At 41.6% G+C, this 25,887-nt stretch overlaps 1 protein-coding gene across 1 annotated transcript in view; it reads left to right on the top strand.

Annotated features, from left to right (window-relative positions):
• LOC122946847 (ras-related GTP-binding protein A) overlaps positions 1–25,887 on the top strand; it is a 78,955-nt gene that overhangs the window by 13,179 nt on the left and 39,889 nt on the right. The window contains exon 5 of the mRNA XM_044306706.1: positions 13,207–13,429. Within this exon, the coding sequence (XP_044162641.1) occupies positions 13,207–13,429 (223 nt within the window). The remainder of the gene's footprint in view (positions 1–13,206; positions 13,430–25,887) is intronic.

Below are 25,887 nucleotides of genomic sequence, written 5' to 3'. Positions count from 1 at the left end.
CAGTTGGCAATTTGAAAACCTAAATGAGCCTTATGAGGGTTTATAAGTTCTGAGTGAAGTCTCAATTGTATTGCCTTGTAGTATGTCTTGATATCTGGTAGACCAAAACCTCCTTTACTCTTGGGCAGTACCAGTGTGTTGTATGCTAATGGTCTGGTATGTTTCCAAATAAAGTCTGAGAAAAGCTTGTGGACTGATAAGTACGAGTCCGGCAGGTATATTAGTAGTTTACTTGATAAAGCATATTGGGGTCTTTGTGAATATTTACACCTAAATAGTGTATATGGGAATCAGCCCATTGGAAAGGGTAATCCTTTGATAAATCAGTTTTAATCTTGTTAGAAACATTAGTTCACCCAGCTTTCACTCTCCCTGCCACTTTCCCTGCCTCTTTCTTTGCAACTGTCCCTGCCTTTGTCCCTTTCTCAGCCTCAGATCAGGCCACCCAGTCTACATAAGCCTCAGATCAGACTCCCATCAGACCCCAAGCCTCAGACCAGACCCTCATCCTCAGATCAGAGCCGCATCAAAACCCCTAGCCTCAGATTAGACCTTCATCAGACCCCTCAGCCTCATATCAGACCCTCTCCACCCTCCATTAGCCTCAGATCAGGCATTTAAAATAAATAAACTTACCTCTCCAGCTACGGACGGCGCTGCGCACTCTTGGCAGATTCACTTACCCTCTATGGTCTTCTTTCTGACACGCGGTACTGTGACCTGACAGCACACAGCGTCAGGTCATAGTGTGCGTCTACATGCACTATGTCCTGACACTGCATGGCTGGAAGAAGGCCAGGGAAGGTAAGGACAGACAGTGCAGTTCTCACCTTCCTGTGCCTCACACATGCTAATGACTGCTTCCATAATGGAAGCAGTCATTAGCATTTTTTCCAATATGTTCTGGCCAGGGGCCACATGAAATGATCCCATGAGCCGCATACGGCTCCCAGGCTGGAGATTCCCCACCCCTGATCTAGAGGAAGCGGTAAGGGTTTCCTCATCCCAGGAAATTCTTCCTAACTACAACGGAAAAGACAATTATGCCAGAAGTTGGGTTGGGGAAGATTAAAAGAATATTTTCAGGCCTGGCAAAAAATTTCAAATTAGGCCGAATGCACACAGCAGTGGAACATGGACATGAGCGGTCCGTGGTATCCTGGCCTGGCATCCTGCTGATAACAGGAACGCACGGCGTCATTGGTTGCTATGACCCCGTGCGCTTCATGCCGCCACTGCACTATAGTAATACACTCGTATAGATCATACGAGTGTATTACTGTAGTGCAGCGGCGGCATGAAGCGCGCGGTGTCATAGCAAGCAACTAATGACGCCGTGCGTTCCTGCTATCAGCAGAATGCCAGGCCGGGGTACCACGGCCGTGTGCATTCGACCTTAGTCCTGGATTTTCCGTCTGGCCCTAATGCATTCTCAGTGGAGGCGGATCCACTGAGAATGCATCCGTCTGCCAGCGCGCAGCGTTCGGGTGTCCGCCTGGCCGTGCGGAGGCGAGCGGATCCGTTCCAACTTATAATGGAAGTCAATAGGGACGGATCCGCTTGAAGATGACACCATATGGCTCAATCTTCAAGCGGATCCGTCCCCCATTGACTTTCAATGTAAAGTCTGAACGGATCCGCTCAGGCTACTTTCACACTTAGAAATTTTTCTAAGTTATAATGCAGACGGATCCGTTCTGAACGGAGCCACCGTCTGCATTAATATGAGCGGATCCGTTCGAACGCTACTGTGAAAGTAGCCTAAGCAAACGACTAAATGTCAGATATCAACAGACACTTCAGGATGAAGTGTTGCTTTTCTAACAGAAAGGTGCAATAAAGCAAGTTCAGTCCGTTTTGTCTGCGATTGCATTCAGTTGTTCAGTTTTTTTTCTGCTCGGGTGCAATGCGTTTTGATGCGTTTTTCACGCGCTCGATAAACTGAAGGTTTACAAACAACATCTCTTAGCAACCATCAGTAAATAATGCATCGCACTTGCTTGCGGATGCAATGCGTTTTTCACGCAGCCCCATTGACTTCTATGGAGCCAGAGCTGTGTCAAAAACGCAAAATAGAGAAACTACTGCGATTTTCACGCAACGCAGAACTGATGCGTGAAAAACAACGCTCATGTACACAGACCCATTGAAATGAATGGGTCCGGATTCAGTGCGGGTGCTATGCATTCACGTCACTCATTGCACCTGTGGAGAAAACTCGCTCGTGTGAAAGGGCCCTAAGGTGTGCAGTGGATTCCTCTACAGTCCAAGCGTCATCAAATGTAAGAACTTTTAGCAGTTTGGGGGAGGCCTTCAGGGCCCTCCTCTCAGAAATCCAAGAAAGTGTTCTCAGACAATATCATGACTGACATATTTAAACAAGCAAGGGGTACAAGGAGTCGTACTTAGAAAAGGTGTTAGCGAACATATTCTCTTGGGCAAAAAAAATAATCTTGCCTCAGTTTTCAGCAGTTCTCCTAAAGGGAGAAGAAAACCAGATTGCAGACTTCCTGAGCAGGAGCCCCAGGAGAAGGAGATGGTGCCTGAATCACAAAATCTTAAAGCATCTAAATCTACCCTGTGTGAGACCTTTTATCAGACAGGTAAACAATCAGATCGAAGTGTTTTGTTCCCTATCCTACAGAGACCAACCACTGTTCGTGGATGTCTTTTCTCGATCTTGGCTGGAGGGGATTCTGTTAGCTTTTCCTCCATTTTCTCTGATTCTTAATAAGGACCATGGAAGAAGGAACTCAGGTGATCCTCATGCTTTCTGCTACTCCTAAGACTGTTGGCATGGAAATTCTGAACACTTCTATCAGTTCCCGATCTCCTACAACGATCTGCCATCCGAACAGCACAGAGCTCTGTCTGACGGCCTGGAGCAGGGGTGGCCAACCTTACACAGACAAAGAGCCAGAAAAAAAACAACGAGGAGCCACAAGCTATACATTTACACAAATATCCGTGCACACAACAGTATTACTGCAACTGAGTTTTCAAACATTTTAAAAGTGTATTTAAACCACCTTTCCTACCTGTAATCTAGACTACTTTAGTGAGACTTCTGGCAATCTTTGTTTTTCACAATGTGTTTCAACTCTGGCTTGTATTCAATCGTTGCTACTCGAGGCAATTCTTTAAGGGTACTTTCACGCTAGCGTTAAAGTTTTTCGGTATTGAGTACCGTCATAGTGGCTCAATACCGGAAAAACGCTTCAGTTTTGCCCCCATTCATTGTCAATGGGGACAAAACTGAACCGAACGGAATGTTCCAAAATACATTCCGTACCATTCAGTAGGTTTCCAAGACCGGAGAGAAAAGCGCAGCATGCTGCGGTTTTCTTCCCGTCCTGGGATGCGGAGCAAGACAGATCCCCCGATGCAAGACAATATGCCACAATAAAATAACGGATCCGTCCTTGCTATGTTAAAAATTATGTTAAAGATAATACAACAGGATCCGTTCAAAAGGATGCAGACGATTGTATTATCAGTAATGGAAGCGTTTTTGCTCGGCATGTGCCCAGCCTGACATTAAAAATAAATTACCCTCATCATGTTTAAAACATGGCAGTGGCAAGATTGGGGTTAATGAGTCACCTTAACCCCAATCTTACTGGCTGCCTGATGCATATGTTTTTTGCCTGCCTCTATTTTGAAGCAGGCTACTCTTGCACTGTGTGGGGGTGGGGTACCTGCTATGCTGGCTGCTCAGTGACTTCGGGGCTGGGGACAAGACACTCAGGAGGAGGAGGTTGCTGCTGTTCGCCGAGCTCACTAGCTCAGACAGCGCAGCAATTTATTCCCTCCTCCTGCTTTAATTAGAAGCCCATTAATTGGTGGCAGTGGTGCGGGCAGCTTCAGAGCCTGCTCTTTTCATTAAGCTCAGCGGCTGCCACATAGGAGGGAGGTACTCCCTCCTTCTCCACTGTCTGGCTGGAGAGAACATGGCGCGCGGCACACTCCATGTTCTCTTAAAAAAAAAAGAGATACTAGGCAGAAGAGCAGCCTAGTTAGTAAGAGCTGGCCAGACCCCTCCCCTGTGAGCCGCAAATGAAGGAGCAAGGAGCCGCATGCGGCTCGCGAGCCGTGGGTTGGCCACCCCCTGGCCTGGAGACTGAATGGGCTATCCTAAGAAGCAAGGGTTTGTCTGAACTGGTAATATCTACTATTATGTTTAGTCATAAGCTGGTGACTTCTAAAGTTCATCTTTTTAGATTTTGCTAAAGATAGGTGGGATCCTTCTATGCCTATTGATACAACAGTCATTCTAGAATTCCTACAAGCAGGGGTCTAAAACTAAGTACTATTAAGGGGTACATTTCAGCCTTAAGTGTCTTTCTGGAGTCCAAGTTAGCTGATTTAGAATTAGCTAAAAGGTTCATTTAGGGAACTAGTAGACTTAAGCCCATGGTTAGATTCTCTGTTTCTTCTTGTAATTTAAACCTGGTCCTATCTACATTAATGGTCTCCCTTTGAGACAGTCACCCAGATTCCAATAAAATTATTAATGTTTAAAACTGCTTTTTTAGTAGCCATAACTAACGCAAATAGAGTAGGAGAGATTCAGGCCTTTTCTGGCAAGGTCCCATACCTAATGATTAAAAAATACGACAGAATCCTTCTCCAACATTCTGCCTTTTTTTCAAAGTTCCATTGCTGGCAAGCCGTGTCACTCCCTTCCTTTTGCTCCCAAAAGGGATCTAAGGAAGAAGTCGGTTTCCACAATTTAGATGTCTGCAGATGCATTCTTACCTACCTTGAAGCCAGAAAGGAATTTCAAAAGTCTTATCGTCTCTTCATTCAATTATTTTGCTCGAATAGAGGACAAGCGGCTACAAAAACATCAATTGCCAGATGGATAAAATCAACTATTGTTTTATGTTACCAGACCAAAAACATGGCTCCACCAGAAGGTTTAAAAGCCTGTTCAATGTCAACATCCTGGGCCGAGTCTTTTTCTGTTTCATTACAGGAAATTTGTAAGGCAGCAACTTGGTCCTCTCAATCAGTTTTCTTTCAGTTGGATGTTCTTGAAAATTGGGACTTTCTTTCTGCTCTGGCCCCTTTCTAGTCGGTTCTCCCCTGCTGAGTGCTGTTGTGGAGGCATGGGGAAAAGATGAACATTTCTTACTGGAAATTGGATTTTCCTTTAGCCTCCACAACGGCACCTTCCCAACTTCTTCTTTTTTCTTCTTTTTTTAAAGAATTGTTTTGTCCATGAATTCATTGTTATTTGAAGTTTAAATATTTATATATATACAGTGATTTGCAAAAGTATTCACCCCCTTGACTTTCTTTGTATTTTGTTACATTACAGCCTTAAGTTTAATGTTTTTGTTAATCTGAATTTTATGTGATGGATCAGAACACAATAGTCTAATTTGGTGAAGTGAAATGAGAAAAATATATAAATAAAACTATTGTTTAGAAATAGAAAACTGAAAATTGGCACGTGTGTATGTATTCACCCCTTCTGTTAGGAAGCCCATAGAAAGCTCTGGTGCAACCAATTACCTTCAGAAGTCGCATAATTAGTGAAATGATGAGCTAATAAGGCCAGGTCAAAGATAAAACAGGGTGACTTTTGTGGCAAAAAAACATACTCTTTTAGATGAGAATAATACAAATTAAAAAAAAATTACACATTTGAGATATCCACACCAATAGTAGCAAAAATATGAAATGTCATCTTGTCTTCAGATTGGTTGGAAAGCTTGTGTATGTGACCTTAAGATATATTGCATGGGCCATAACTCCTGGCAAAATTACAGCCTAATCGGACATGCATGTCAGGAGCAGTGGGCAGTCAAATTAGGCCCTTAACAGTCATTTGTACGTTTTTGGCCTATTTTGATGGCATGTAAAAATTTAGTCAAGCCTTCTTAAGTCAGCCAAACTTTGCAGGACTAAGACTGAGCCTAAGTAGTTTTACTAACCTGCAAAATGTCAGCCTCCTAGCTTAACTACTTAAGATACTGTGCCTTGACAAAGTTGCCACTTTGGGTTACGCAGCAAGCAGCACATTACAGCTGGTCCATCATCAGCTGCCTGAAACTCTGGAACCAACAGAGGCCCAGATGAAAAATGTAGGATTTCATTTAGGACCCTAGGGAACATCTGTGCAAAATTTTATTCAATTTGGAGAGGGTTGGATTTTTAGGTTGGTCCACTTGACATGGAATGACCCTTGTGTTGACAACTGTAGAGGCTCTGGGGTGAAATTATAAATGGAACCCCCAAGAAGTGACCCCATTTTGGAAACTCCACCCCACAAAGTATTAAGTGGTGCAGTTAGCATTTTGACATAATAGGTATTTTGCATAAAAATGTGCATAGGACCGAAATTTTTCCATAGCTATGGCATTTCAGTGCCCAGCAGGTGCCATCTAAGACACACCATGCCCCTTTAATTGTTAGAAAGTTTCTACTAGATATGGAAATGCCATAAACATGAAGGTACACAGCAGGGCTCTGAAGGGAAGAAGCATAATTTGGCTTTGGAGGGCAGATTCTGCTAGAATCCTTTTCGGGTACTACATCACAATTGCAGTGCCCCTGAGATTTCCACAGATATGGCATTTCATTGACCAATATGTCATTCCCAGCTGATGCCATCTGAGACACACCTCATCCCTTAAATTGTCCAGTGGCTGCTACTGGGTATGGAAATGCCATAAATGTGGACATTTACTTGCCGTTTGCATACACTGCTCACAGTGCCCTAGGCTGCCTGAATGCGCAGACACAGCCCCTGTACTTTGTGGGTATCACATGCCCTGTGTATAAAAGAGGGCTTATTATTCACACAATGGGCACAACATATTGGGCATTGAAATGGCAGAGTTGCAGAAAAATTGCAGTTTTCACTTTGCACCACCTGCAGTGCATTACTTTTTGTAAAACACCTGTGTGGTCAAAATGCTCAATACACTTTAAATAATACCTTGAGGGGTGTAGTCGAAATTCCTTTTACCTTCCCCTTTCAGCTTCTATCTTTCCAGGGAGGCTTTTATTTTACCTTTTTATTCGTTATTGTTTTGATTGCTTTTATTTTATGGCTGAGGGTGGGGGTGAGGGTTTCTGTGGGAAACAGTGCACGTGTCATCATACGCTAGTGTTAGGGTAACATCTTTTAATGTTAGTTTTTGCGGGGTGTTCATACCACTTTCTCAGGTGATATCCATGTTGAGGAGGGCTAAACGGGCATTTGTTTCCTTCAGGAAACTCTTTTCAGAACAGACTGTATTCCTAAGATGCCACGCTCCTTTTTTCATACTTGGTTTCATAGCACCTACAACAGTGCCTCTAGAGTTGTTAGCATTGCTATTGGGAAAGACTGTCTCATTTATACACCAAGAATCCTGTATTGACCTGGAAGAACGTTTTATTGTAGTTAAAGGGGTGGTGGCCACAGTGAAAATATCCTTAGCGAACCTACATGTACCAAAAAAAAAAAAAAAGCAAGTCCCATGGCTGATTAATACTCTGCAGAAATTTTAACGTCTTTGCTGAAGGGATACAAATTCTGGGCGACGACTTTAATGTAGATCTGCACCCAGTACTAGACTCTTCCACCGGGCATTCAGTGCACTCGCAAAGGTCTTTAGGTCGTCTTCATAAGGCCATCTCGTTAAATAGACACATGGAGACTGCTGAACTCATCCTCAAAAAACTATTCTTATTTTTCAGCCGTACACAACTTCCATCGTATTGATTATGGTTTTTGTTTCAGACCATCATTTAGATATGGTACAGGGGACAGAAATTGGCCCCATTACAATCTCTGATCACTCTGAAGTATCAGTTTTACTTATTTTTAACAATCTACCGGAGAGGCATTGGACCTGGCGGTTGAATGATATGGATGGATAAAGAGTCAGACTTTAAAGAAAAGGGACAATTTATTCTGAATGGCTTTAAAGTAAATGATTCTCCTGACCTGTCATCTACTATAATCTGGGAGGCTCATAAAGCGGTTGTGTGGGGAGAATTTATAGCTTTGGGCAGTAGGGTTAAGAAAGAGATGCAGAAACACACCCATTCACCAACTAGCTGCCATGGGAAGACTTCATAAGCAATCGAAGGTTAGATTGGTACATGAGCATCTAGTTAAATTACGTCAACAGCGCAAGGACCATCTTAATATTCAACATGCCAAATCATATCAGTATGCCAAGTTTAGATGATATGTACATAGTGATAAAGGCAATCGTATGATGTCTTGTCAAGCCCCTTAAGGACCTCCGCCGTATATGTACGCCGGAAGCTCGTACCCTAAACATGGCGCCCACTCGCACGTGCCGCGGGCGCCAAAGCCACCGGGTTTCTGTTATTTTAAATAGCAGAAGACCCGCGGCACATGTTGGTTTTCTCATGGCACGTGTATTTTCCCCTTCAGATGTGTCAAATGTGACCAAAGCATCTGAGCAGTCCGGTAACAGCGTTAACTGACTGAGATCGGGGAACCTGTTACATTGCTGAAATAGCCCAAAGCCTCAAGCAGGCTTCGGTGCCTATTTCAGGAATATACCAATCCAGGCCACTAGGTGGCAGCATTGTATTGTATTATATTCCAAATGAAGTGTTCAATGATGGCTTTTTTAGCCATCAATGAACACAATGGGCAAGGTGACTTGAACGTTAACTTTAAAAAGTAAAATAAAAAGTTCAAATCACTCCCCTATCCTTTTAAATATAAAAATACTTAACAAAAAATAAAATAAACATCATGGGCATCGCCTTGTGCGAAAATGCCAATACAATTAAAGTATAACAATAATAATGGCATACGGCAAATGGCGTAACACGTAAAAAAATAAAAACGGCCAATTTGCCATTTTTTCACTTCAACTACCCAATAATGTTTTTTTTATGAAAAGGGATCAAAAAGTCGCACACCCTTCAAATTGGTATCACTGAAAAGAGGAGATCGTTCCGCCAAAAAATTAGCCCTCACAGGGCCCCGTACACATAACTACAAAAAAGTTATAGTAGTCAGAATATGGTTATAAAAACATTTATTTATTTTTTTCCTCAAAGGTTTAAAAAAAAATAATCTGTATTAAAACAGAAAAATTATACAAGTGTGGTATCGTTGTAACCGTACTGACCTGGATAAAGAAGGTAACAGGTCAATTTTACCGGATAGTGTACAGTGTAAAAAAATAAAAACCTTTTATCATCATTCCCCCCCCCAATTCTACCCCATTTGGAATTTGTTCCCCGCTTCCTACTACATGGTATGCAACCGTAAATGGTGCCATTAGAAAGTACAACGTGTCCCGCAAAAAATAAACCCTCACAAGGCTATGTGAATGGAAAAGTAAAAAAGTTAGGACTGTGGGAAGGCAGGGAGTGAAAAACGAAAACGCAAAAATGGAAAATCCCAAGCTCCTGAAGTGGTTAAAAAGATAAGGAAAATTACATATGTTAACTTCATCTCGGTGGGGTGCTGTTAGGGTCTCCATCCATTGCTAAGGATATTGCAAGAGCCTTTAGAGACTTTATACAACATATATACGGTAGCTTAGATGGTGACAATCAGGGAGAGGCACGAGAAGCTTTAAGAGAGTGTCCTTTCTGCAATCTATTAAACTGCCTAGGTTACCCATTGCAGACTGCAACACATTGCTGATTCCGATTACCTCAGAAGAAATTATAGGTCTCATTAAGTCCCAGTGGGCAAGAGCCTTGGGCCTGATGGCCTTCCAGCCTACTACTATAAAAAGTTTATGCCGATTCTGATTCCACACCTTTTGTATGGCACTGTTCCAAGGCACACCCTTACCCAAACAAACACTAGAGGCTATTATAACCATCTTGCCCTAAGGAGGGTAAAGATCTGGAACAGTGTGAAAGCTATCGCCCCATTTCACTATTGAAGCTAGCCAAAAGATTAACCCCCTTTCTTTGCAAGTTGGTTCACTCGTAACAAGCTGGCTTTGTGCCAGGGAGAGAAGGGAACCACAACTCATACAGAGTGATACATGCTATTCACTATGCTAGAGATAGAGGAGTTCCTCTAGTCATCTAGGCACTGATGCTGAGAAGTCTTTGGACCAAATTAATTGGTCCTTTTATGCAGAGTGTCTTAGATTAGTTCTTCTCTCTCTCTCTCTCTCTCTCTATCTATCTATCTATCTATCTATCTATCTATAGTCCCAGCGCCAGAGTTAGAGTGAATGGTATTCTGTCTGGTTCACTAGATATTCATAATGGTACTAGGCAGGGATACCCTCTAACCCCCTCGCTTTTCATCTTGGTAATAGAGACCCTTTTACGGGCCATTACGAATCACCCAGGTATTGAGGGCCTGAGGGTTGGTGATCAGGTGCATGATATAGCAGCTACTTATTGCTACTGATTACTAACCCCTCTCAGGCTTTTCCCCATACCTTTTACTTTATTTGAGGCTTTTGGGAAGATTCCTAACTTTAACATTAACTAAAGCAAATCAGAAGCCCTTAATATTTCAGTCCCAGAAAGTGTTATCACTTCTTTAAATAGTGCAAAGGGGTGTAATGGGGACACCCCTTGGCTCGGTTTTCCTTTCTTTGAGGGATATCTGGCTTTCACTGTATTGAAGACCCATAACTGGGGCTCCACAGTTATTTAGCATATTACTGTTTCCCAGGGAGTTTTGCAGTTTGGATTGCTGTGTTGAGACTTTTAAATGAGGCTCCACAGTGTTTTCTGTAGCTGGTCTCCCTAAGGTCAGCTATTGTTTTGTTTGAGTAGTCTCCAAGGCATTGCTCCTGGTTAGCCAGAATCCTACTCCACACTGATGAGGGGCAACACCCCAAAACAGTTGTCTGTGGATGGATAACTGGCTTAGGTCTTCCCCGTCACATCCTTAAAGCTTGTAAAAGAGCAGGATCTTGACACAGGGGCCACTTAATATAGTGGATTTGGTGATCTCTGTAATGAGGACACCTCTTTGCTCGCTTTTCCTTCCTTTGAGGGATATCTGGCTTTCACTGTGTTAAAGACCCATAACTGGGGTTCCAGTTATTTTGCATATTACTGTTTCCCAGGGAGCTTTGCACTTTGCATTGCTGTGTTGACTCTTAAATGAGGCTCCACATGTGTTTTCTGTAGCTGGTCTCACTAAGATCAGCTATTGTTTTGTTTGCATAAGAAGGGTAAGGTTGGTTCTGATGTGGTCCGGTCCCTGATTGAGATGTTCATACAGGATGTTCTTGTATTGGGTAAGGTCATTCTGTTGATACATAGTGTTCACTCAATGTATATGTCGTGTGAACATGATGGTACTACTAGTCATATTGTGACTGAACCAAAGTTATGCATTGAAGGACTTTGCTTTTTCTTCAGTAATGTAATTTCGTGTACTTACGGTATGGACTGCAGACAGGTGGGGTGGGTTTAAACATCAACCTTGGCTACAATGTTTTACCTCATCCACCCTTGCCACTATTTTTATTTTATTGTATTTTATTTAAAGTATCCCCCTCTTTGCTTGGTCGTTTGTTTTCTTCATATCTACATTGCATATGTCATATATTTCATTTATGTCAGTATGCATTATGGTACATACATTGTAATGTTCATGTGATGCTAATATGTACTGTACTTTACTTTCCAATAAAAAGATTTATACAGAAATCGTTGGGGTGCATTTTTTTGTGTTATCTCTTGTGAAAATGAAAATTTTTAGTCTAAAGCAGCATTGAGTTGTAACCAATTAAAAATGTAATTATTTGACAAGTGTTTACAAATTCTTGTGAAATTCTTAAGTGTTTACAAATTCTATGAAATGCCTGTTGGGTCAGTGTTCACTGAAACCTTTGAAAAATCCCTTGAGGGGTGTAATCGATATTGCAGTTTGTTTTCCTGTTTTACCGTTTTTAACATCACATACAGTGGTCCCTCAAGATACCAAAATCTCGGGATACCGAAACATTTAACCCCTTTTCTCCCTGTACTCAATAAAAGAACAGTACAGCTTTGTGTGTGTTATTAGTTTGTGTTAGATTTCTATAGTAATCAATGCAGGTTCCAGATAATTCCACTTGGTTCAATAACTTTTTCTTGCAACTATGAATTAGAGCAGTTGGTAGGGTGGCCTTTATGACAAGTTGTACTATGGGGCTGATTTGCATCTGTCAATATAGGCACCACTGAGGTGAATACTATTTACAGCACTGTTAATATTCACAAAGTTCACGCGTGCTGCCACAATAGGTTGCTGAAAACATCTATACTTCCCCACCTAGATGGAGCAGCCGCTGCTGGGTTGCTAAATAGCTGAGTATTCTGTCGTGACTCAGTAAATATTAACGCCGTTTGAAAGCACAAGAGCTTCCCGCGCTGGGCAGATGAAACAGTACTCACAGGCTTCCGTACCAGAGTGTGATGTCACATAGGAAGGCTTCTATTAACTATCCGCGTGCCCTCGCTGCCGGCCGGAGCTGCGCATTCGCAAAGGGTTGAAGCAGAAGATGCTGAGGAGATACACTATCTTCGGAGAAGAAAAGAAAACAACATTGGAGAAATGCATATACGCTCTCTATATAGGAATGGATACAATATTTTAATTTTTGCTGACTCTCGCATTATGTAAATTACTGTGTCATCTGCCCAGTGCGGGAAGCTCTTGTGCTTTCAAACTGTATTTACAACACTGTTTTGTACTGTATTATAAGAAAGTAGACCTGTAAAAATGCTTCTGAATATCATTTCAAGCACTTTTTCCTCTTTCGCCATCCCTTTTTCCATATGCTTTTTAAATAATGGTCAACTGCTGTTGTTTCTCTTATAATAAGAGTTAGGCCTCATGCACACGGGTACATAACTAATGGTTAACTATAGTTATGACATTATTTTACAACAATTCCCTTTTTTTTATGCTATTTTTGTTTTTGTTTCCATTTTTTTTTTTCTGCGCTGAAAAAAATATTATTTCTTTCATATCTTAGTATTTGGAAAACATGATTAATTAAAGGGCTCACCCGTGTTTTTTTGGTTTGTTTATTGTCTATATACTGTCTATAGTGTTTTTGAAAAACGTAAAAATGTCATGTACATTTTGTTTTTGCATTTTGTGCAGTGTGGCTTTCTGCCACAAGATTTTGACTTGACGGTGAGAAGGTCAGATTATATCTGAATTTATATAAGTGTTACCACAATGTGGATACTTTCACATTTTGCTTCTGTAACATTTTTTTTTCTTTAAATCAACAGTCAGGATACATTTATGGAGAACTATTTTACCAGTCAACGTGACAACATATTCCGCAATGTTGAAGTCCTCATCTATGTCTTTGATGTTGAGAGTAGAGAGCTGGAGAAGGACATGCATTATTATCAGTCTTGTTTGGAAGCCATTCTCCAGAACTCCCCTGATGCAAAGGTCTTTTGCTTGGTTCACAAGATGGATTTGGTACAAGAAGACCAAAGAGACTTGGTTAGTAGAAAGGCTATTATATAAATGCATATATTCATTTTGTTAAATGCAGATGCATCATCATAAACAGCTAGGAGTAAAAGGAGGGAGATGGGACTACATTGACACTACAGTTTTGATGCACATTTTTAATGTGTTTTTTTTTATTTATTTTTTAGCCCAAACTGATATTAGAACACATAAAAACTGTGTCCAACTGCACTGTTTGAATAGAGCTTAAATATTTATTTTTATTTTTTTACGCACTCCCTCTAGCTATACCTGTGAAAAAAATCCCTCCTCAACTGCTCATTCCATCATAACTGGTCTTCTGGTTCCCATCTGTCCACTTCCTCTCAGATGGTTAATGAGGCATGAAGCTGAGTTCGGCTTAGTATTTTGATACAGTGATTCATGTGAATAAACGGTGATACGTGGGTACACCCACAAGTTCTGGGTTTATGAAGAGAGTGACACCCAGGTTGAAACCACAGAATGACCCCCTACCATCCTAGGAGTTAGTGGGAAAATAGTGCAGGACTTTCTCCACCGACTGGTTACCCAGATTCTCCTGACACTCCATACCGTATGTGCTTGTTTCCTGCTGTATGGGCACACAGCAGACATGGATTTCAGGTGCCATGTTGCATGTATAAAAAAAATCCTGAGGTCACTAAACAATATAAAACCTCAAGACGTGACCTCACTTGGAAACAGCACACCTGTATGGACCTTTTCAGTGGTGGAAAGGGCATGTCTGACCAGACACATGCTTTCCAGACAGGAGTATGTAGTTGGTGAAAAGTGAATATATAATCTGTGTGGACTATATAAGAACGTAATAATGTGGTAAAATTAAAGGGAGCATAAAGGATAAAATGAATATTGCATGGATGTCTGGTAAACTGTGAAGAAATCCTTTATGCAGCCCTTTATCCTTTATGCGCAAGAGAGGTTTTGCAGGTTTCCCCTATTTGAACACACCCTGCATCTTTTTTGGGTCCTTCCGTTCCTTGTTGTTTGCTTGACTTTATCAGGAATATGTTTACCTGGTACAATATGGGCAGCGCCAATTTTAAATGTAAGATAGCTTCCTTGCTCTCTTATATTTAGACCATTTTCTATGCCTAAACCATTCCTAGAAAATAATGAATGAGACGGACCTGCTGGCCATCCTCTTACCCGGCCACTTTTTTAGTCTTGACATGAGCGGGGAAGAAGTCGCAGATTCTGCCACACAATGGCGTGCAATGGAATCCGCTCCAGATATACGCCACAAAAGTGGGGTATATATCGGGTCATAAATCACCCCCAAAATATCAACAAAATGATGCCAACATGACGTAGAAATCCAGGGAATGTTAAGTGATAACTATTTTTGAGCTATCACTATAGAGGTTTGAATAAGGTCACGGTCAAGAATCGATACCCTCTTCTGCTAATCTCTGGACTCTTTGACAGGATCTGGGGAGCTATGGTCTTTACAAAATTAGACCTGTGTGGTGCATACAACCTTATCTGCATTTGCAAGGGTGATGAGTGGAAGACCGCTTTTAACACCTGTGACTGTCACTACGAGTATCCATTCACGCCCTTTGGTCTGTGCAATGCTCCCACGGCATTCCAGGAGTTGGTAAACAACATCTTCCGGGATCTGCTCTATGTCTGCATGATATTGTACCTGGACGATTTACGGATCTATTTTCCAGATTTGACCTCTCACCATAGGCATGTATGTTTTAATATTACAGCGGTTGAGAGAGAATTGACTTTATGCCAAACTCGAGAAATGCATTTTTGAGAAGTCTTCTTTACCATTTCTCGAATACATAATCTCTGATGCCGGCCTGCAGATGGATTCTGAAAAACTGAATGCAGTTATGGACTGGCCCCGCCTACAGCATCTTCACGCCATACAGCGATTTCTAGGTTTTGCACATTTTTATTGCCAGTTCATTCCTAATTTTTCATCTCTTATATCCCCAATCTCTGTCCTTACTAAGAAAGGGGTGAACACCAGAGCCTGGACTCCTGAGGCTGAAGCTCCTTTCGTCCAAACAAGGGGTCCTTTTTGCTTCTCCACCTGTTCTGTATCATCCTGTTGTCTCCAGCCAATTATTTTAGACGTGGACGCCTCCTCCATAGGAACCTGTGCTGTTTTACTACAGAAAGGTTCCAAGTGTGGGATGTTTTATCTGTGGATTTTTCTCAAAGCTTTTTCCCTAGCTGAGACAAATTAATGTATAGGAGATAGAGAGCTGCTGGCCATAAAAACTAGCCTTGGAGTTGCGTTAACTATTGGAGGGGGCACTGCATCCAGTGATAATCTTCACTGACCACAAGAACCTTGCGTATCTGCAGACAGCCCAGCGTCAGAACCCATGCCAAACCAGATGGGCACTCTTCTCCCGTTTTAATTTGCTTCACTTTCGCCCGGCCGAGAAGAATACCAAGGCAGATGCTCTGTCTCGGTCATTTGATTAATCCAACCAGCAGGAGGAGCCCCAGTACATTTTAGATCCTGCTTTCTTGATCACAGTGGTTCCTGTCCTGGTCAAAGACATCCCTCCCGGGAAGACATTTGTGCCATCTGCCAAGATAGAACATATTCTAGCTTGGGAGCGCACAGCTCCACACTGGCTGGTCGCACAGGGATCTGCAAGACCTTTGAACTTTTGGTTCCAAAGCCCCAAAATGTAATCCAAGATGAGAGAAACTGAAGATGTAAGCTATCGATTAATACCTGAAGTACATCCTGCAGTATTCCCAAAATCCCAAACCTATTGTCCTGGTCATTATTTAACACATTATTAAGAGGCAGTATGATCAGTCCCAGCAGGTACACTTTCCATAGGTGTATCCAGCTTGGCTTCTGGGGGTCAGGATCCTTTTGCCAGTGGCTAGCATGAATCCAAGTGTCCTTGACCTGAAATTTCAGAGATGGTGGTAGCCAGCTGGACCTGAGCTGGTTCACTGTTGCTGGGCTCCAAGGTCATACGGGTATGTTTCTTTGTCACCACCCAGTCTCCTGGTTTTAAATGGTGTGTTCCCTGCATGCAATTGGGATCTGGAGTGAAACATAGAAACATAGAATGTGTTGGCAGATAAGAACCATTTGACCCATCTAGTCTGCCCAATATACTGAATACTATGAATAGCCCCTGGCCCCATCTTATATGAAGGACGGCCTTATGCCTATCCCATGCATGCTTAAACTTCTTCACTGTATTTGCAGCTACCACTTCTGCAGGAAGGCTATTCCATGCTTCCACTATTCTCTCAGTAAAGTAATACTTCCTGATATTACTTTTAAACCTTTTGCCCCTTAAAACTATGTCCTCTTGTAGAAGTTTTTCTTCTTTTAAATATTCTCTCCTCTTTTACCTTGTTGATTCCCTTTATATATTTTAAAAGTTTCTATCTTTCTATCTTTCTTCCAAGCTATACATGTTAAGGTCCTTTTAATCTTTCCTTGTAAGTTTTATCCTGCAATCCATGTTCTTCTCTGAACTCTCTCCAAAGTATCAATATCCTTCTGGAGATATGATCTCCAGTACTGCGCACAATACTCCAAATGAGGTCCCACTAGTGCTCTGTAGAGCGGCATGAGCGCCTCCCTCTTTGTACTGGTAATACCTCTCCCTATACACCTAAGCTGCTCTATGACATTGTTTGCCTACCTTTAAGTCTTCTGAAATAATGACCCCTAAATCCCTTTCCTCAGATACTGAGGTTAGGACTGTATCACTGATTTTATATTCTGCTCTTGGGTTTTTACGCCCAGGTGCATTATCTTGCACTTATCAATATTAAAGGGGTATTCCCATCTTCCTCATCCTTTTTTATTAAATTATATACCCCCCAGTGAACTGTTTCCAAAATATGTCATAAAAAAAAAAACTACTCTTCTTCTCCGTAAAATCTTAATTTTCAAATTAATGGTTGATCTGGGCTGCCCATGGATACGGCTACCGCTCGCCGGCCGCATCCATGGGCTGCGCTTGCGCAGATCTTTCCCTGGTGACCCAGTGTTCGGCCTCCATTCTATCCGGGAGCGCGCACATCGCCAGCCGCACATGAGCTGATCTATTCTCCTTTGAGCCGCGTCTTGCATGGAACCGCGCATGCGCGTGTCCAACGCAGCACAAAGGAAGATAGTTTAGCACATGCGTGGCCGCCCATACAGTTCGTGGGAGGAAGATACGTCCGGACAGCTTTCGAGATACAGCGGAGGACCGGGACACAATTTCAGAAGGGGTGAGTATTTTGTTTACATGCACCACCAATTCCACCAACGATTGGGGGCTGATGGAGGCACTTGGGGGTGCTGATGGATGCACAATGGGGGGGCTGATGGATGTAGCAGAGCTGTATATGCTGCTGTTCAGCCATAGTTCTAATGGGGAAGGGAATAGACAGATGTAGCAGAGCTGTATATATGGCGGGTCAGCATCAATGCTGGTGGAAAAGAGAAACTGATGTAGCAGAGCTGACACAGTGCTAGTTGGGGAGTAGAATAAAGATGTAGCAGGGCTGTATAGAAAGCCATTCAGCCAAAGTGATGTTAGGGGACTGGAGAAGACACATGTAGCTGAGCTTTATATGCATCTATAAAGATACATAGTGTAAGGTTTATACACCACTAGAGTACAGTGGTTAAGGCGGACAGATAGAACCAATGAAAACTGAAAACAGGGGGTACTTAGGTTATTACATAGGGAATAGATATCTTTCCCTGGATAACCCTATAGGTCTAATAACCTGTGCACAGGGATACCCCCTGATGGTGGAGGTACCCTGCCCCTGTACCTATGTCTATCTATTGCCCTAATAAAGCCCTACTCACACAAATGGATAGAATATAAATCCAATGTGTGTGTGTGTGTGTGTATGTATATATGTGTATGTATGTATGTATATATATGTATGTATATATGTGTATATATATATATATATATATGTGTATATATATAGATAGATAGATAGATAGAGATATAATATATAGATATAAAAAAAAATTTTTTTTATATTAACAGAAACACCAACGCATTTCACCTGAACACGGCAGCTCATCAGGGGGTGATATTAAGTAATGTCATATATCTTCTATATGAAAGAATCTTCATATAAAAGAGAGGATAAAAAAAATAAATATAAAAATTATATTATCCTCCAGGCAGACATAAAAAAACGCCTCTAAGTTCTTTTATCAAGTATCTTAATTTGATTTGTGCAAGCAGTGAAACGAAGGGTCAGTTGTATGTGCAAAAATATATAATCGTTTATTATAAAAACCAAGAATATAAAAACAACACAACTGCAAAATAAATGATGAAGTTACAACGTAACATCCAAAATGTACCACACGGTGGTGTTGACACACCCCTATCTGATCAGCACAGTATAACTTGGTGATTTATGACAACCAGTGTCATACTTTTAACAAACGGACTCATATACCAAGAGAAACTTAGGATCTTCTGTTATCAAACAGGCTATAACAATAAAACACGGATTTACAGGAAAATAACTGTTATCCCTTGACTCTGTTTTCCTATGACCAATCAAAAATATATGATATTAATATGATAAAATATTCAGCTCGGCAATCAGACTAAGGAAAATAACTTTCCAAGGGTTTAGTCCTCTTTTCAAATAATGTCAGATCTTCCATTAACAATATGCATCTTTGCTAAGAGAATAATCAGCATTATGGAGGCACCTAAGACTATATATTCCCACAGTATGGGAACTCTTGGCTATATACCGAGAGAAATATCTTATTAATATCATGAGTAGTAAACAAGATATACGTTACCGGGTCAAAGGTAGACAGAGTTCAGATGGGACCAGTTCTGAAGAACTTTCCTAGTAATCCAAAAAGAATAATCCAAGTTTCTTCTAATAAAGTTTTTCTTTTTGATTGAATGAATGGATCAATGGATATATGGATCTTTTTCCTCTTTCTCTCTAGTTCTCTCTTGCTATCCTGCACACGAGTAATTATTCCCCCCCTTATCTAAGAATCATCCCCTTTAGATTAGGGATTCCCAATCGGGTAAGGTGGGTGTACTTGCATGCTAATAATACCATGATGTCATATCAACTCCTAATATGGTCAAGAACAAATAATGAAATAATATAATATTGTCCATCTGCCTCCAGATGGCACTGCGGTATTGTAAATGAACATCACAACTTTTAAGCATTTAAAATTAAATATCTAATATGTTTTTAGGACCTTGTTGACCTTTCTATATAAATCATTGAGGAAGGTCTTTCCCTGACACTTTTAATTACCTATATCCTGGACTTGTTGGAGTTGACTGTCTTTTTCTATCTTTTTGAGATATAGTTTGAAAATTTTATATAGCAGCTTTGATGCTTGGCATCGGAACTTGAACATTTCACTTATCTACATCCATGAATAACTATTGTTTTGAAATAACATTTTCTCTTCTCAGAAAATCCAATTAACATAAACTTACTTGTTTCTATACCTTCTACAACACCTTCTAAATGATAAATACATGGTATAACATATATATATATATATATATATATATATGATACATTGTTACACATAGATAATACATTATATGAATTATTGATTAACATATGTTGTAAACTAAATATACCATGCAGAGATATATACAATATCATTATGAATATATAAATTGAACTTCATATAGCAGGTGTGCCTCAAGGACATGAAACCTTATCAAGTAACCTTGTTCTCTCCAGACATACTCACCTAAAGAATTATTAGGAACACCATACGAATACGGTGTTGGACCCCCTTTTGCCTTCAGAACTGCCTTAATTCTACGTGGCATTGATTCAACAAGGTGTTGATAGCATTCTTTAGAAATGTTGGCCCATATTGATAAGATGGCATCTTGCAGTTGACGGAGATTTGAGGGATGCACATCCAGGGCACGAAGCCCCCGTTCCACCACATCCCAAAGATGCTCTTTTGCTTTGAGATCTGGTGACTGTGGGGGCCATTTTAGTACAGTGAACTAATTGTAATGTTCAAGAAACCAATTAGAAATGATTCGAGCTTTGTGACATGGTGCATTATCCTGCTGGAAGTAGCCATCAGAGGATGGGTACATAGTGGTCATGAAGGGATGGACATGGTCAGAAACAATGCTCAGGTAGCCTATGGCATTTAAACGATGACCAGTTGGCACTAAGGGGCCTAAAGTGTGCCCAGAAAACATCCCCCACACCATTACACCACCACCACCAGCCTGCACAGTGGTAACAAGGTATGATGGATACATGTTATCATTCTGTTTACGCCAAATTCGGACTCTACCATTTGAATGTCTCAACAGAAATCGAGACTCATCACACCAGGCAACATTTTTCTAGTCTTCAACAGTCCAATTTTGGTGAGCTCGTGCAAATTGTAGCCTCTTTTTCCTATTTGTAGTGGAGATGAGTGGTACCCGGTGGGGTCTTCTGCTGTTGTAGCCCATCCGCCTCAAGGTTGTGCATGTTGTGGCTTCACAAATGCTTTGCTGCATACCTCGGTTGTAACGAGTGGTTATTTCAGTCAACGTTGCTCTTCTATCAGCTTGAATCAGTCGGCCCATTCTCCTCTGACCTCTAGCATCAACAAGGCATTTTCGCCCACAGGACTTCCGCATACTGGATGTTTTTCCCTTTTCACACCATTCTTTGTAAACCCTAGAAATGGTTGCGCGTGAAAATCCCAGGAACTGAGCAGATTGTGAAATACTCAGACCGGCCCGTCTGGCACCAACAACCATGCCACGCTCAAAATTGCTTAAATCACCTTTCTTTCCCATTCTGACATTCAGTTTGGAGTTCAGGAGATTGTCTTGACTAGGACCACAACCCTACATGCATTGAAGCAACTGCCATGTGATTGGTTGACTAGATAATCGCATTAATGAGAAATAGAACAGGTGTTCCTAATAATTCTTTAGGTGAGTGTATATGTTTTAGGGAGTTGACTTACTCCTTACAGATGGTCCCATATCTTTAGCAATAACTTTTAAACACAATGTCCGTTTATATTCACAATTTTTTATTTTATTTTTATAAACTGAACTTGCCATGAACGCATCTTGGCTTCCTCAGCCACATAATAGAACTTTGGTTCAGGCTGATTTTATTCTTAAAGGCAATGAGATGAGCATACATTTTGATCATAAAGTCATTAGATAATATTGTATACGTATGAAAATGCACAACAGTAAATAATCGTAGGGAATAACAAAAAATAAATATAATAATAAATAGAGATAAATATAGAGACAGCCTGTTTGAAGTACTGATGATGAGAAAAACCTCTGTCATTAGATGATTAATCTGTAACCAAGAAAGGAATTGGTGTAGCAAGCTCCAATGTACAAGTCCAAAAAACGTCTGATAATGTACATGACACTTACCGATCAGAGGGGCCCTTTAGGCAACTAGAACAGGCACCTAGGAAGCTAGTAGGGCTAGTGTAAGTACGCCAGTGCCCTGTATTTGAGCACCGGCGAGGTCTGAAGCTTCCGGACGCCAAAGTATGCATACTTCCGGTAAGTGGAACGCATTGCGATGACGCGATACGTCACTTCCGTTCTATGAACCGCACCATTGGAAATATTCAAATATTCAAAGAAGCGCACCCTGGAAGCGCTAGGGAATATCGAGGGTAACAGACACTGTCTATAGATGCATGGTTAGTGTCTAAAGATAGCACGGAGCCATAGCCAGGCCCCTATATATAGAATGATCAAAATATTCCACAGGTAGTTCACCAGCCCTACAGAGTGAAAACAAGGAGTAAATTTAGTCATGTGCCAATAATGACATATTGCACACATCATACATTTGCCTCACTGTAGAGATGGAGGGTGCCCTATGTATGTACCGAGAGGATAAGGCGACAAAAATGTATATGTCGCTTCTAAATAAATGGAGCTTCTCGCACCTGCATGGTCAGAAAATGGGACAAAGTTACAATGCCGGAGGAAAGAGGCAGTATCTGAAAAAAGAGAGGAAGGGCCAAGTCAAATAAAGCATGTATAAGTGAGTTGTTCATTGAGACCACCAGGCGACTGAGACCGAAAGCGATAAATCCATTCAGATTCCTTTTGGAGTATCCTCCGGTCCCAGTCACCCCCCCTCAGGGGAGTAGGAACGACCTCCAGTACAGAAAACCTTTATGGAGCTGAGATCCCCTTTGTGTTGATCATTCACATGATTAGCCACAGAGGTGTCATTCTTTTTAACTATATCGTTGACGTGTTCACACACTCTGTCTCTGCTCTCTATAGGTCTTGCCAATGTAATCCTTGGGGCAGGTAATTGACAAATGTACACAACTCCCCTCGTTTTACAATTCTCAAAGTGACCTATAGTGTGGATATAGTTGGTCATAGAGCAGGTTATTGTTTTTGTAGTACATATATATCTACAGGCCTTACAGGCCCTACATCTGAACATCCCTTTTGGCTTTCTGTCAAGCCATGTGCCTCCCTTCTTCACACCAGTATAATGACTGTGCACGAGTCTATCTTTTAGGCTCCTACCCTTGCGGTACGTTATTTGTGGAAAGGGGGAGATGGCTTTAGACAGATCATTGTCCATAGTTAGGATAGGCCAGTGGGTTCTCAAAATGGCTGTAATCCCAACCCTCCCCTCCCCTCCTCCTCCTCCTCCTCCTCTTCCTCTCTTGCCTCTACCCAACAACCCCTGGTTCCTTTTTTGGCCAACAGTCAGGGTCCATACCAGCTGAGGGAGCGACAATCGCCCATAACAGACAGCCTCCAGATCATAAATCTTTCGTCTCGACCACTGACAGATACAGAAGTTGCTACACTACAGAAGGGTCTCTCTTTTGTGCCAACCACAAGTTTCAATATATTGACATATTCTGCAGAGGGCTCAAATGGCACAAGTTTTATCAAAACAATAATAGACAAACTTGCCTTGATTTAGGAATTGACCTGGAGGATTTCCCTGACTTCAAGATCCTTATGGATCTCTGTGAGGAGGGAACTAAAAAACCTGGGGATGGTCCCTTCACTGACTTTCGTCCCACCAGTACTAAATTGCCACCTCCCATGAACTCAAGAGTATATTGACATCTTCTTACGGATGGTTAGCACTGACCTGGAGCAATTGAACACCAAACATTCTAGGCATTATAATTTGTCTCTGTGTGAATTTGCTGCCCTTAGGAACTTGGAGATAGATAATACCATTGTCATTAAACCATCTGACAATTAGTCATACTTGATCATTTCAATCAGAAAATTTGTTTTGACCTACTTAGGGACTCAAAGAGCTACAGAGTTTTATCTTGTGATCCTACTTCTGTCTTTCAATCGCAATTCAAGGCGATTCTTCAGCCAGGTCTCGAGCAGGGAGTTATTAGTAAATCTGAGTACACATTTCTACTTCCCAGAAATCCGCAATTGGCAACTTTCTATAGCCTCCCTAAAATGGTGAGGGAGTCCACTCCCAATTGTATCGGGAGTGGACTCCCTCACCCACCATTGTGGAGTCTACCTTGATAAAGTTCTTCGAGAGTTTGTGTCTTGTTTACCAACCTTTACAAGAGACCCAATAGATTTTCTACGTAAAATCGAAACCATCTCAATAGATTCCCATTGCTATCTCGCAAGCATAGACGTTGAATCTCTGTATACATCAATACCACATGAAAAAGGATTGGCAGCAACAGCCTACTATCTGAGATCTTGAAGTCCTACATTTCAGAATCATAATAATTTTGTGTCTCTTGACATACACTCTTACGCATATTTTTTTCTTGTATAGCGGGTCTTTCTACCACCAGCTCAGGGGGACAGCAATGGGTAGTCCCTGTGCCCCTACCTATGCCAATCTCCTCCTGGGCTGGTGGGAAGACAAATTTGTGTTCCCTGACCACACAATGTGGTGGAACATTAAGATCGTTTTTTGGACCCGCTATATTGATGACGTTTTTTTGATTTGGAGTGACAGCAAGGAAAAATGTGGTGAATTCGTCTCTGCTCTCAATGACAATGATGTGGGGTTAAGGTTCACGAGTGAGATACAGTCCAAAAGTATCACCTTTCTTGATGTGAAGGTTACATCAACAGCTGGTAATCTCACTACGAATGTTTTTCGCAAAAAAACAGCTGCCACAAATAATATCTTGCATTGGAGCAGTTACCATCCCCTTGCTGTTAAAAGAGGTATTCCAAAAGGACAGTACCTGCATATGCGCCGGAATTGTTCTAACAAGGAAAACTTCTATAATGAATCTAGAAAGCTGAAAAATAGGTTACTTCAGAGAGGCTATCCCAGGTCTATCTTACGGGAATCATTCCAGACAGCAGAGGATAGCAATAGGGGTGATTTATTGGTACCCAGAACAAGGGATAAAAAGGACGCAAACCTGATTCGCCTAGTTTCGACCTATGATGTAGCCAATAGGGATATTACAGCCATTTTGAGAACCCACTGGCCTATCCTAACTATGGACAATGATCTGTCTAAAGCCATCTCCCCCTTTCCACAAATAACGTACCGTAAGGGTAAGAGCCTAAAAGATGGAGTGTGTGTGAACACGTCAACGATATACAGTACAGACCAAAAGTTTGGACACACCTTCTTCTCATTCAAAGAGTTTTCTTTATTTTCATGACTATGAAAATTGTAGATTCACACTGAAGGCATCAAAACTATGAATTAAGACATGTGGAATTATATACATAACAAAAAAGTGTGAAACAACTGAAAATGTCATATTCTAGGTTCTTCAAAGTAGCCACCTTTTGCTTTGATTACTGCTTTGCACACTCTTGGCATTCTCTTGATGAGCTTCAAGAGGTAGTCACCTGAAATGGTCTTCCAACAGTCTTGAAGGAGTTCCCAGAGATGCTTAGCACTTGTTGGCTCTTTTGCCTTCACTCTGCAGTCCAGCTCACCCCAAACCATCTCGATTGGGTTCAGGTCCGGTGACTGTGGAGGCCAGGTCATCCGGCGCAGCATCCCATCACTCTCCTTCATGGTCAAATAGCCCTTACACAGCCTGGAGGTGTGTTTGGGGTCATTGTCCTGTTGAAAAATAAATGATGGTCCAACTAAACGCAAACCGGATGGAATAGCATGCCACTGCAAGATGCTGTGGTAGCCATGCTGGTTCAGTATGCCTTCAATTTTGAATAAATCCCCAACAGTGTCACCAGCAAAGGACCCCCACACCATCACACCTCCTCCTCCATGCTTCACGGTGGGAACCAGGCATGTAGAGTCCATCCGTTTACCTTTTCTGCGTCGCACAAAGACACGGTGGTTGGAACCAAAGATCTCAAATTTGGACTCATCAGACCAAAGCACAGATTTCCACTGGTCTAATGCCCATTGCTTGTGTTCTTTAGCCCAAACAAGTCTCTTCTGCTTGTTGCCTGTCCTTAGCAGTGGTTTCCTAGCAGATATTGTACCATGAAGGCCTGATTCAC

This window comes from Bufo gargarizans, chromosome 9 (assembly GCF_014858855.1).
Source record: "Bufo gargarizans isolate SCDJY-AF-19 chromosome 9, ASM1485885v1, whole genome shotgun sequence".
Lineage (NCBI taxonomy): Eukaryota > Metazoa > Chordata > Amphibia > Anura > Bufonidae > Bufo > Bufo gargarizans.
This window is presented reverse-complemented; position numbering and strand designations above follow the sequence as displayed.